The sequence below is a fragment of the Ictalurus punctatus genome, chromosome 22 (genome assembly GCF_001660625.3).
Source record: "Ictalurus punctatus breed USDA103 chromosome 22, Coco_2.0, whole genome shotgun sequence".
Lineage (NCBI taxonomy): Eukaryota > Metazoa > Chordata > Actinopteri > Siluriformes > Ictaluridae > Ictalurus > Ictalurus punctatus.
Genome location: NC_030437.2, coordinates 6,679,459 through 6,693,924, shown reverse-complemented (window position 1 = coordinate 6,693,924; position 14,466 = coordinate 6,679,459). Strand labels below are relative to the sequence as shown.

The following is a 14,466-nucleotide window of genomic DNA, read 5'->3' as shown; positions in this document are numbered from 1 at the left end:
GATGCAGAAGAAAATCTGAAAGATTTTTAGACTTTGTAAAACTGTAAAACAAAAAAACAACAAAAATGTCCAACAACAGTAATAGTAAACCTATTAAATAGATAAATGAATGCTCACACTATCTTTCTGTCTCCCACTTTCCTTACCTCTGATCTTTTAAGCTCTCCACATACCTTTTGTCAGTTTTTAAGCTATTAACTCTAAAATAACCCGTTCCTTTTTACAACCTGTATCTGTGTTAGGTGGCTTACAAACGTCAAAGCATGAGGACGGCGAGGTTGAAACGGACCTTTACCCTTACTAGCAAGCACTCATTCTATTAATCCAAAAAGTCCATGGCACTCTACTGAACGTTCGTCATCTCTCACTTATACAATTGGACCATTTATAGTTTTTTGACTAAAGTTTGTAGCACTTATTCCAGCCCTCATGATTAGTTGTGGCCCTCAGTTCTTCCTAAAACTATCCTGCATTTGTCTATGGTCAGTTGATGGAAACTTGCAGTGCTTGTATTAATGTGAGCTTCATTATGTGAGCTTCATCTAAATGCTTGGACTGTTTTGTTTTTTTTCCTCACTTGTAATTTGCTTAGGACAAAGCAGCTCAGTTCTCATATACAATACCACGCAGAGTGACCTTGCTTGCAAAATAATTAAAGGAAATATTCAACAATTCATTCATCTTCAGTAAGCACTCTATCCTGGTCAGGGTCACGGTGGATCTGGAGCTTATCGTGGGAACACTGGGCACAGAGTGGGGACACAATCTTGAATGGGATTCCATCGCAGAACACGATGCACCGCACATTAACAACTTAGAGGCAGTTTAGAGTAGTCAGTCTACCTAGTGTCAAGGTTGTTTGCTAGATGGGAGAAAATCAGAGAGCCCAGTGGAAACCCACATGGACACAACTAGACCATGCAAAACTCCACACAGTAACCAAGCAGTAAACAAGAAAAACAAATAAACAAGAATCGAATGAGGGAGCTGTGAGGTGGCAATGCTACTGCTACCCACTGCACCACCATGACGCCCAAATGATACGTTTCTAAACATAAAAATGTCCATAAACAGTAAGCAAAAAATGAAATCAAGTCCATATTTGGTGTGATAAACATTTGTCTAAGTACAGTTTTGCAGTTTTACTGTATGGTTGGTTCCAAGCTGGCAGGTTACTTTCTTTACTGATATGCAGAAATGTCTCTTTTTTCACTGACACGCCAGTGAAGAAGACATAAAATAAACATTTACATTCACAAAATTTCTATAAATGATTTGTGCCGTTCTGTATTGAAGTACAACAGCACATTGTAAAGTCTATTATTATTGTATTGAACTGCATTTTCTGATTAAGATGAAGGCTTAGTGGTTAGCACGTTTGCCTCACACCTCCAGGGTTGGGGGTTTGATTCCTCATGCTTCAGGGGTTTCCTCCGGGTACCCAGTGCCCTGCGATGGATTGGCACCCCGTCCAGGGTGTCCCCCACCTTGTGCCCTCTGCTCCCTGGGATAGGCTCCAGGTTCCCCATGACCCTGTAAGGATATGTGGTACAGAAAATGGATGGATGGCTGAATGGATTAAAATGAGAGCAGAGTCACATTACATTATTATTTGCAGTTCTGCTTTTCAATCATGTGTTCAATCAAAAAGTGTTCCGTCTAAAGAACTGCTGATCAAATGTGAAAGAAAAAGTCACGCATTTGTAAAGGGTTTATCATACACCCTAAAGCGAATAACTCATAATGGCCAAGGGGAAATTAATATTGAGTGAAGCTTTCAGGAAATGAAGTTGCAAACTTTGATTGCATTTCTGTCAGGAAAAAAAAGAAGATTATATTACGAATCATCTGAACCAAATGTCTGTGTGTCAGTAATCGACCATCCTGATTATGATGTCATATGCACCCATGTTTAATTTATATAAAGATGAATTGCACAAGTCTTTCTTTTAATGCTCCAGGGAGAAGAGTAAAAAAAAAAAGTATGCATGTATCTTGTCAAAGCCATAATGCTATTTGGACCTGAAGGAAACCAGTCTGCTGTCAGCTCTGAGAACTGTGCTTGCTGTGCTGAACAGTTACGAATGTGATGAGATCATAGTTTGAGCAACAGTTTAGACATCATGGCAACATTGTCCTTCAGTATATGGGGAAAAAAATTTCCCATACGCCCAAGCAGAGCTGAGTGTGTTTACAGGCAGCACACAAATATTTAGATTAAGTGTACGTGTGTGTAATACTTGAATACGAAAGTATCTCCTAGAGGAAATGTGGCTCCTGATGGAGCATTACTCGTTCACTTGTAATGTCCCAAAACAAATAAGTAGAAAGGAGCAAGCACTTATCTTTCAAGATCATTGTTCAACAACATCGTAATTAACATTCAGCACACATTCACACAGCTATATATATATATATATATATATATATATATATATATATATATATATATATATATATATATATATATAAAACAATTCAATACAGACGAAACAACTTTCAAAGTTATAACCTCATAATGTACCGGAATCATGCTGGAATTAATCGCCCAGAGGTTTCACGGCATGATTCAACACTTTACCACATGCCAAACTTAAAGTTGCCAAGATTTCTTGACCTGCCAGAGGTCCGGTTCAAGACAAACATTACCAAATCACAGCAAATCATATGACGAAACACGTAAAAATTTTAGAACTGACGTGTTACGGTTTTCTTGAGTTATCTTTAGTCCAACTTTCTGCATACGCAAACCTGTCGGAATTCAGTGCACATCAGCCTAATGTATACACTGCACCTTTATTAATGTCAAAATGATACTCTGGGATTGTATAACTGGTGTCCCATCCACAGTATATTACTGGCTCATGACACCTGAAGCGAAAGAAATAAGTAGACAAAATGAGAACGACATATTAAAGACTCATTAATATTATGTTAATATAAACGTGCTACCGCACATGCTTGTCCTCAGATATCCAAGATATTCTTATAAACCATTCAACCCAATCAAAATGCAACAATGAAACACAATGTCCAAGAACATCAATGAGAATTCCTGTCATGCTAGAGTTGGAGGCAAGACACAGGCAGTCTGACTGATGGGCACGAAACAATCAAATTTAATTTAAATGGATTAAACATCAAGTCTGTTCATGAATAAACATACATACTGTATGTGGTTCTTCCCCAAACTTCCAAAAGTTGGAAGTTCCAAAAGTCTTTATATGTTGTAGCAGTACTCTTCACTAGAACTCAGAGGCCCAAACCTATAAAGACTTGGTTTGCCAAAGTTGGAGTGAAAGATCTTAGCTTGCACAGAGTACTGATCTCAACCCCACTGACCACCTTTGGGATGAACTGGAATGTTGACTGTGTGCCAGACCTCCTCACCCACTATCAGTACCTGACCTCACTAATGCTCTCTTTTGAAGGAACACAAATCCTCAGAGCCATGCTCCAAAATCTAATGGAAAGCCTTCCAGAAGTGTGGAGGTTATTATAACAGTAAAGGGGGATCCAAATTTGGAATTGGATGTTCAATAAGAACATACGGATGTACAGTATATGATGGTAAGGTGTCAACAAACGTTTGGCCATATAGTGTATCATAGAGCATGTATAAATTGAAAGATTTTCTTTTTAATGCCTAGAGGACTATATTTCATAGACGTCTTAACTAATGTGCAATTTAAATTTGTATGTATGTAAAATTATGTCCTTGATGTTTTTTTTTTTTCCATCTACATGTACACTGTTCTTTGTAGAAAAATGGACATTAAATTGTTCTATGGAAGAAATGAGCCCAATCAGACAGTGCCAAAAGTGAACTTGGGACCAGAGACATAGAGGAAGACTGAAGACTGGAGTGCTATTCCTCATGAGCACTCTAAATAGGTGTTACACTGTAAATCTCATTAAACTAAATCATTAAAACAGAAAAAAAATCATTACAGTTTTCTCATTAGAAATTTTTCATTAAAAAATTAAAACTCAATAAAACTGAATGTTGAGTTAGATTTGGCAGATCACATCCATGACCTCGACTATTTGGTTTTTGATCTGAGAAATAATTTGGACTCACTTTTCATACATAACACCAAAATGTGTATAGTGCTATTAATTTTTTTTTTTTTTTTTAAACAACTGATAAATATAAAAGATTAAATATTAAACTGAATATTGGTATTACATGGGTTTTGGCTCCCCCTAGTTGTTCCTTCTATTGCTAAGAAGCTGTGCTGAACAGCTCCTCTCTAATGGCTCAGTGGTAAACAGTTGTGAATCAGAAGGTCCTCCACCAGCTTTAGAAAGACAACACTGATTATGTAAAGCTTTGCCATTTTCCAATAACCAGGATTCCAGGATTCAACAAAAAAAATTCCAGCTCAAGTACATTTCAAAAGAACCACACCAAAGACCTAAAACTACCTTAAAAAATTCAGGGAGACACATTTTTCTTCATTTTTTTCAGCCTTTATGTGGGGAAACAAGGTCACCGTGGTGCACACGCATGTCTGATATACAGTAGGACCCTCCATATCCACAGGGGATTGGATCCAAGCCCCCCAGCGGATGCCTGAAACCGCAGATCGTAGCGAGCACTACTGTACATGCCTATGATAAAGTGTCATTTATAAATTAGGCACAATAAGACATTAACAACAATAACTAATAATAATAATAATTATAATGATAAATGGTATATGAATGTGAATGTGGTCTCTCTCTCTCTCTCACTCTCTCTCTCTCTGTCTCTAAAATATCTATTGTATTGTACTCACCCCTCTTCTTCTTATTTGTTCTTCTTCTATGCTGGACAAAGGGCTGGTTAATGGCCCGGGTGGGACCACACGAGATTTCATCACATTATTCAGTGCGCAATTTAAAATATGGCTGTTTACTGTATTTCTGCAGTTTTCTACTTTCATTTTTCTGAAACAGCAGATATGGGGGGTCCTACTATACTGGGATGATCCCCCTTTTACTCTCCGGGTCTTTGCAATGTATCTTACAATAGAAATGGTTCTGTACTTCCTAGACACACTGTCTGAATTAACACTTTGCCTTTGCTTGTGGAAATGTATTCGATTTAATTCCAATTTGCTATAAGACAAGATCTTGTCACCCATAGGGTATTTTTAAATGAGATGAATTTAATTTAATTTATGTATGGAGAATGGGGCAGCGTGAATCTTGTCACAATGGGCCTCTATAAGTGCTCATTTGCAGTTCCCATTTTTGGCCACTAGGTACAATAATAAATGTGGAGCTGTGCCCCTCATCTAGAAAGGTGACCAAATCACTGAAACCTTTGTGCATATCTATCAAATTGCTCCTCTCATAAAAGAGTTCATTAGTATTTCAATATAAATTAAACTGCATGAACATTAACATTTGTTGAACAGCTGATACATCGAGTACATGGTGGGGCTCTGCCTCTATGGACGAGATGCCGAGAGGAGAGTAAGCTAAGGCTGATGTATCTGAGGCTGATAGCGCCGGAACATTCTGTCCTAAAACACTGAATGTGTTTGGCTTTTAATTGTTTGGCCTGGGTAATGAAATCATGAGTCAGTCCTCATTTCTAGAAGAGTAGCAGTGATGCTAAATAAGCCTCTTCATGCACTGCTCCTTGCTCATGGACCACAAGGTGTCTCCCTCTTCATATGGATGTTTCAAACAAGCCCTAACTCAAGGAGTGTGTGGGTGGCACTAGCGCATCTCTGTGCAGCACCACTGAGTCCTTTATTTACTGGAATGTTCAGCACCATGTACAAAAATAGCTATAATGATGAATTATTATTGAGATTTTATAGCATTACTTTGAGTGTGACGTGTGTATTTGTGTTGATTCCTGAACACAAAAAGGCAATGATGAGATGAGGAGATCTGTGTGTGTGTGTGTGTGTGTGTGTGTGTGTGTGTGTGTGTGTGTGTGTGTGTGTGTGTGACTGCTCTAAAATAACAGCAATTTTTGCAGTAGTCTTGGCACACAGGGTTTAAGCTGGGATCGTAAGAAGCTCAAGCTCCTTTGACTCAGCACTAATCATTCACAAATAAAGCAACAGAAATAACAGTTTTGGGGTTTATTTGAACAAAGACCAGAATTTTCAACCATTCAGGGGTTAGTTTGATTTGTACACACATCGTTTCAATTGAATGGGAATGTCAGCTGAGAAGCCCGTAGGCTAAACTTAATCTGTGTTTAAGAACTGGATTAAAAATCTTTATGCGACAGTGCTGTTTAATTCTCAATTCTGACTGATCGAAAGGTGATGATTAATTTTCTTGAATAATTTTCTATTAATGTTCCCATAGTAATAACGTACACATTGTGCTGTTATTTAGCTGTTATTTATTTTTGGAAGGAGTGTCCAGTATCAACGATTGTTACAGTCAGAGGTAAACCTATAACTTTAAGTTTTCTTAAAAACTTAAGGACTTTGCTCTTCTAAGGATTTTAACTGTGACTGCAACTGCAACTTCTAGCATAATAATAGTAATAATAATAATAATAATAATAATAATAATAATAATAATAATTCAATCCCTCAAGGATTTACCAATTTTGCAATTGCAGAAATGAATGCAAAATCAAGCAATCTTCGCAATATTCGGAGGAGCTTGCCATTTTTAAAAATTACCACAGATTTGGCCCCAGACGCGTCACGTGACGTCAACACAACACGCGCGTGTTCAGCCGAAGCCTTCTTTGATTCACATGCGTCGAACATGGGTACAGCTAAAAGGTCTCATTTACCAACAAACATCACTGCGAAAGACCGTGCGAAACAATTTCATGCAATTGTGATTTCGCCAATTCAAGTAGTTTCCCGCAACAAACTCCTCAAATTGCATCGCAAATTGTGAAACGAGCCGCAATAAAATCAAGCATTTTGGCCACAACAATCACAAAAAAAAAGTCCACGAAATCCTGATAATAATAATAATAATAATAATAATAATAATAATAATAATAATATTAATAGGGCGGTACGGTGGCTTAGTGATTAGGACGTTTGCCTCGCACCTCCCGGGGTTGGGGGTTCGATTCCCACCTCTGCCCTGTGTGAGTGGGCGGAGCTTGCATGTTCTCCCCATGCTTTGGGGGTTTCCTCCAAGTACACTGGTTTCCTCCCTCAGACAAAAGATATGCGTTGTAGGCTGACTAGCAGCTCTAAATTGTGTGTAGTGTGTGTGTGTGGGGTTGTCACCCCATCCAGGGTGTCCCCAGCCTTGTGCCCTGAGTTCCCTGGGATAGACTCCTGGTTCCCCATGACCCTGTGTAGGATAAGCATTATAGAAAATGGGTGGATGGAAGGATAATAATAATATAGATAAGCGAATAAAGAAATAAACTGTAAAATAGAATATTTTGAGTAGTTTTTGAGTTTGAATGTCAGAAATAATATTTTTATTTTAAGTTTTATTCCTATAATTTTTTTTGTAATTCAAAATTAACCATTTAACATCGGCATTTGTGGCTGACACGCAGTGTTGACATCAAGGAACAGTACCAAATAGCAACCATAATGAGAAAGGAGAACGTCAGTTTTTTTCAGTCCCATTGACCCAAAATGACCAAAGACATAGTGCGTGTCATAGCCTATCTCAGCTGCTTTTCAAAATTCCAGTGCTGCCGATGTAAAACGCCTTCCTACATCCCTTTTCACGGATACGTCACAACAGTAAAGGTAGTTATGAAAGTATGAAGTTTTCATTCCTTTATCGTCAATAATCAATGGTCTGAGTCGCGGTGTTTCAGAAAGCTCAGGAACGCTGCCCACTAGGTCGGAGAATTAACCCTACTAGGACACCAGCAAGAGTACGATGTGTCTTTCATTAATTAATAACTGTGTAATCCTTGGCAAATTGCTATGTTACAGTATAACAACAATAAAACACTTTGGGACACGCTGTTATTATCAGGTTGAGACACACACGATAAACCTGTGATGAACCACACAAATACCATCTCTTTTCTTGAGCATCATTTCGTGGATATTTTTAAATATTTTATTAATATTGGGAATTTTAAAATTGAACTTTCCCATCTATAAATACAATCATATTGACAGTGCTCTATGTATCTTATCCATCGGCATATATGTTTCATAATAACATGTGATTTCAAACTGTAAGTTGAACACTGCAAAAACCAAAAAAACCAAGGAGATTCCTCATCGTATCTGATATCCGGCGCAGAATTTACACTCTAAGGCCAAAACAATCCGAAAGCACTATAACTGGTCTGAGGTGAACTACTGGGGGTACATCTACTAAAGCACGTTAGTCCACAGATTAGTCCAGAGTTGGAATACCTGATAAATACACTGAGGTGACATAAAGACTGTTTCGAATATTGCTCATTGTACATTACAGGCCAATATGCCACACCGGCATCTAAGTGTTCAGACTTCCCAGGGTGTCTTTGTTCTTGTCAGGAAGTTGATGGTAGAGTATCCTGAAGCTCCGACTGAACATTGAGGCAGTTTCCTTGAAGGTGACGAGGCAAGCCGACACGGTCTGGCTACAACATATGGCTCGGAACGGACGATCCGGTGGGTGTGATTGATTCGAGTGTCCTCAGCAGCATAGTAGATGTCCTTAAATCACAAATAACCAGGCACGCTAAACCAGCACCTTAGAAAGGAAGAGCCTATGTGCAGCAGCATTCGTCTTTGTAGGCTGCCTACATTCTCTACACTACCTGCGTACTATTAAGAAAAACGATTCCAATAATATTCTAATAAGAAGAAAAGAACGGGAGCATTATATGGGCGATTATCTCCTAGTAGGTAGCAGTGGCACTGAAGAAATATTATCCACCTAAAAAGTATAAATTCAAGTGCAACTGAATGCTTATCATTACCATTACAAGTGAGTATATAATAATATGAGTCCTCCAGTCAAGAAGGCTTTAAAAGTGTGAACGTACACGACGAGGTCTGGGTAGAAGAGCTGTGCGTTTCGTTCTCGTCACCGTGTACCTCGCAAGTCCATGTTTTCTGAGGCAGAGGCGAAGACAACGTGTTCTAGCTGTCCTCTATGAGTTTGGCCAGGTTGTCCCTCATCTCTGTCAGCTCGAAAATCTTGGTGTCCAGGATCTCCAGCAGTGTTTTGAGGCTCTTGCGGAAGTTCTCCTGCTCCAGCTGGCTCGTCTCCAGGCGCTGCTCCACATCAGCTAACTGCTCCTCCAGGTCCTTGTTCCTCGCATCTGTGGCCTAGAATGTGGGTTGACACAAAGGTGCTGTGAGATGTGACGAAAGATAGTAATGCTTTTTAATACAGCACCTCATAAGACCCGTTCCAGATAAGATGCACAGTAACTGCTTGTAAATGGAGATAAGATTAATGTAATAAGCCTTTACCTCTAGTTTCTGTTCGAGCATCTCTTTCTGTGACTGTAGCTGCTTTGCTTTTTCCACTTCCTCTCGCAGACGGTCCATTTCCTAGTGGAAAAGCTTCCATTATAGATCATGCAGTGAAAAACGCTAGTGAAGAATTTAGATATAAGTGTGTACCTCTTCTTTAGTCTTCAGTGTGGCCTCCAACTCCTCTATGGTTTTGTTGAGCTCTGTTTTCTGACACTTGATCGCATTGGCTTGACTACTTTGACTCTCCAGTTCTGACACCTGCAAGCCCAAAACAATCACGAAAGCCATTAATAGGATCACTTTCAGGACCAGAGGTGTAGCTGGGTTTAAACCTTGGGTTTAAACACCACTAAAAACTTTCAGACAGCTCCAAATGGTTATTCATATATGTGAACATAGCACACAAAGTACATCCATTGATGTTACCTACAGTATACGTTAAATAACATTACTCCACAGTGTTGCTGAATTCTCCAATCTGATTGGTCAGAAGGTGTTGATTAATTTTCTATAACAGCAGCTCTGACAATAGTTCCAGCTGTAATTGAAATCACCGGTTTATGCACTTGTTCTAATAAGTTATCGTTTTTATAGTAGCAACTTACACAGGGACATGTAAACAGATTCCTCACGGTCCACACGATGACGTTTTCCGTGACGAGACATTTATTTGGCATTATCTCCAGTGTCAGAGTTTTCTAACCATCTTTGTAACAGTTGTTTCTTGATTATGTCAAGCTGCATTTTTGACTCATTTTCTTATTAAGAGAGAACGATAAAAGGAGCTAACTTGTTTCATTGGTGTTCTACAGTATTAAACAGAACTATAAACTGATACAAAAGTAGGACCCGTTCTTCAATAAATCAAAATTGCAAATTGATGTGGTCAAAACACTGTTCTTCTATTGAAACAATGTTATTGGAAAATAATCGACTTCAGGGTAGTAACAGTAACTCCGGCTTGCACTGGGTCACATCACACCAACGTGGCACTGATTATTTTCCTATGACAGCACACCCTTAATTGTCTTGTGCTGGGATCACGCTGGAATTATATCTATTAGCGAATTTATCATTAACGAGTCTGTCTTATTTAACGTTTGAAGTTGCATCAAAGCTTCATGCATACAGACAACCCTCCAAACGACACATCCATCTTGCACTTGGAATGACTAGAATATTCACACTGAGGCCGTCTGTGGGATCCCAAACATTCAATGATTTAAAATTTTATATATATATATATATATATATATATATATATATATATATATATATATATATATATATATGGTAAATGGTCTGCACTTTTAGCAGTTCCAAAGCACTGTGTCTCATTCACCCATTCACACACACACACACACACACACACACACACACACACCAATGGTATCAGAGCTGCCATGCAAGGCGCTAACTTGCCATCGGGAGAAACTTGGGGTTCAGTGTCTTGCCCAAGGACACTTCAGTATGTGGAGTCACGTGGGCCAGGAATCGAACCTTAAACCCTACAATTAGTGGATAACCCGCTCTAGCACCTGAGCCACATATATACAGTATCTCACAAAAGTGAGTACACCCCTGACATTTTTGTAAATATTTGATTATATCTTTTCATGTGACAACACTGAAGAAATGACACTTTGCTACAATGTAAAGTAGTGAGTGTACAGCTTGTGTAACAGTGTAAATTTGCTGTCCCCTCAAAATAACTCAACACACAGCCATTAATGTCTAAACCGCTGGCAACAAAAGTGAGTACACCCCTAAGTGAAAATCTCCAAATTGGGCCCAAAGTGTCAATATTTTGTGTGGCCACCATTATTTTCCAGCACTGCCTTAACCCTCTTGGGCATGGAGTTCACCAGAGCTTCACAGGTTGCCACTGGATCCTCTTCCACTCCTCCATGATGACATCACGGAGCTGGTGGATGTTAGAGTCCTTGTGCTCCTCCACCTTCCGTTTGAGGATGCCCCACAGATAATCAATAGGGTTTAGGTCTGGAAACATGCTTGGCCAGTCCATCACCTTCACCCTCAGCTTCTTTAGTGGTCGTTATCAAGCTGGAATACTGCCCTGCGGCCCAGTCTCCGAAGGGAGGGGATCATGCTCTGCTTCAGTATGTCACAGTACATGTTGGCATTCATGGTTCCCTCAGTGAACTGTAGCTCCCCAGTGCCGGCAGCACTCATGCAGCCCCAGACCACGACACTCCCACCACCATGCTTGACTGTAGGCAAGACACACTTGTCTTTGTACTCCTCACCTGGTTGCTGCCACACACGCTTGACACCATCTGAACCAAATAAGTTTATCTTGGTCTCATCAGACCACAGGACATGGTTCCAGTAATCCATGTCCTTAGTCTGCTTGTCTTCAGCAAACTGTTTGCAGTCTTTCTTGTGCATCATCTTTAGAAGAGGCTTCCTTCTGGGACGACAGCCATGCAGACCAATTTGATGCAGTGTGCAGCGTCTGGTCTGAGCACTGACAGGCTGACCCCCCACCCCTTCACCATCTGCAGCAATGTTGGTAGCACTGATACGGCTATTTCCCAAAGACATCCTCTGGATATGACGCTGAGCACGTGCACTCAGCTTCTTTGGTCGACCATGTCGAGGCCTGTTCTGAGTGGAACCTGTCCTGTTAAACCACTGTATGGTCTTGGCCACCGTGCTGCAGCTCAGTGTCAGGGTCTTGGCAATCTTCTTATAGCATAGGCCATCTTTATGTAGAGCAACAATTTTTTTTTTCAGATCCTCAGAGAGTTCTTTGCCATGAGGTGCCATGTTGAACTTCCAGTGACCAGTATGAGGGAGTGTGAGAGCGATGACACCAAATTTAACACACCTGCTCCCCATTCACACCTGAGACCTTGTAACACTAACAAGTCACATGACACCGGCGAGGGAAAATGATTAATTGGGCCCAATTTGGACATTTTCACTTATGGGTGTACTCACTTTTATTGCCAGCGGTTTAGACATTAATGGCTGTGTGTTGAGTTATTTTGAGCGGACAGCAAATTTACACTGGTACACAAGCTGTACACTCACTACTTTACACTGTAGCAAAGTGTCATTTCTTCAGTGTTGTCACATGAAAAGATATAATCAAATATTTACAAAAATGTCAGGGGTGTACTCACTTTTGTGAGATACTGTATATATATATATACATATATAAAATATATTTAACCTCCTTTTCATTGACAGACATCATTATGTCCATTATTTTATAGGTTAACGCTGTTTAATGCTGTGGTGAGAATCAGGACTAACTACTCAAATTCAAATAAAAAATTTATTTGTCTTACACTATACAACCATACACAGTACAACGTGTAGTGAAAAGCTTTTTTTTATGACTGTCTGTGACATAAAATAGAATTTACATAGACGAGAATTTACTTGTATACAGTTCGAAAAAGGAAAAAGTATGCAAAAAGTATTTAAAAAGTATTAAAAAAAAATTTGAACATAGGATATAAAGATGGGTGGCAGCAACAGTCTGACTATAGTTATAAATAGAGAGACTATAAACCGCAGATATGTGCAATTATCTGTGCAATGTAATACTATGCCACATTAAGCTGAGGTGGTTGTCTTGAAATTGTCCATATATATATATATATATATATATATACAGGATATAAATACAGGCTAAAGTGGTTAGTGAAGATGAATGAATAGAAGATGTACTGAAGGAACGTAGGTGGTGGGGCGTTGCGTAGCAAGTCCAATCAGGATAATCAATGCTCTTTCAAAATCAGAATCAATACTCTTTATAGAGGTAAGTTGGTTTGAAAGTTAACCAGAAGTAGTCCAAAAAATTCTGAAGAATTTGTGTGTTTTTTTGTGCAATTCCTAATCAAATGAGTCACGTCTATGCTATGCACTTGTATTGTTTTGTCTATTTCGTGAAGAAAATGCTTTTCTTATCCTCACCCTTTTATGAAGCCTCTCAGCCTCCTCCTGATAAGCAGCCAGCTGCTGTTTCCACTGCTTGACGTTGGCAGTGGATTCCAGCAGCGCTGCTGTTAGTTTGGCATTGTTGCTCTTCAGCGCTGCCAATTCAGCTTCCCAGTGCTTGGTGGTAGTCGGACTGTCGTGACAAAAAAATTAAACATGATTAAAAAAAAGACAGATCAATTATACATCAATGTAGAGACGGGTGATACGGTAAAATATGATTTCATGACGCTTGAAGAGATTTTTGCAGGGCATGACATGCATCAGGATATTTGTTTTGACCGAGAGTTGCTAATAATTCAGCCCCAACTAAACCTAAAGCAGTTGACAGTGTTTGTATGTCAATAAAGAAAGTAACACTTTAAATAATAGAACACTTTTCAGGTGAAAACATCATGGAGGCTGTCTGGCATTACCTGCAAAAACAGAAGCAGGTGCAACAGCCAATGGGCTGTGCTTCCCGAAGAGCTGTGCCAGGTTCTCTGATATGCTCTGAAAAACTTACCAGCCAATAACCGTAGAAAACTGTGCAACAGTGTACCTATGAGAACTGATGCATGTTTAATGAGAGAGGGTGCTCACGCTAAATAGTGATTTGGTTTAATTTATTCGTGTTACGTCTCTGTATAGTCGATACCTTTTATGTCAAAAGGTTTCATTTGATTTCCCCCTCCATTTTCTCCCCAATTTGGTCACCTGCCAATTCCTATAATACAACAGCTACAAAACAGGGAGGGTGAAGGCTAACATGTGCTCCTTCAGCCAGCTGCGTCACAGGGCAACATAACACACTCTTCCCTCTTCCACATACAGTGCTGATTTCTTCTGGTGTTGTGTATATCTCATACTAAATAGTTTTAGATCTTCAAAGGAAATACAACATAAAACAAAGGCAACCTGAGTAAACACACAGTACAGTTTTGTTTTTTTTTATCGAAGGAAAAAAAGTTATCCAACACCTATCACCCATGTGAAAAACTAATTGCCCCCTTAAACTTAAAATCTGGTTGTGCCACCTTTAGCAGCAATAACTGCAACCATATGCTTCCGATAACTGGATATCAGTCTTTCACAGCGCTGTGGTGGAGTTTTGGCTCACTCTTCTTTGCAGAGTTGC

At 39.4% G+C, this 14,466-nt stretch overlaps 1 protein-coding gene across 2 annotated transcripts in view; it reads right to left on the bottom strand.

The window, feature by feature from the left end:
• Positions 1-7,978: 7,978 nt before the first annotated feature.
• homer1b (homer scaffold protein 1b) overlaps positions 7,979-14,466 on the bottom strand; it is a 31,100-nt gene continuing 24,612 nt past the window's right edge. For both annotated transcript variants that reach the window (XM_017451280.3, XM_017451278.3), the window contains 4 exons: positions 13,326-13,482; positions 9,525-9,635; positions 9,372-9,452; positions 7,979-9,224 (listed from right to left, as the gene is read on the bottom strand). In XM_017451280.3, coding sequence (XP_017306769.1) covers positions 9,036-9,224; positions 9,372-9,452; positions 9,525-9,635; positions 13,326-13,482 — 538 coding nt within the window. In that variant the 3' untranslated portion in view covers positions 7,979-9,035. The remainder of the gene's footprint in view (positions 9,225-9,371; positions 9,453-9,524; positions 9,636-13,325; positions 13,483-14,466) is intronic.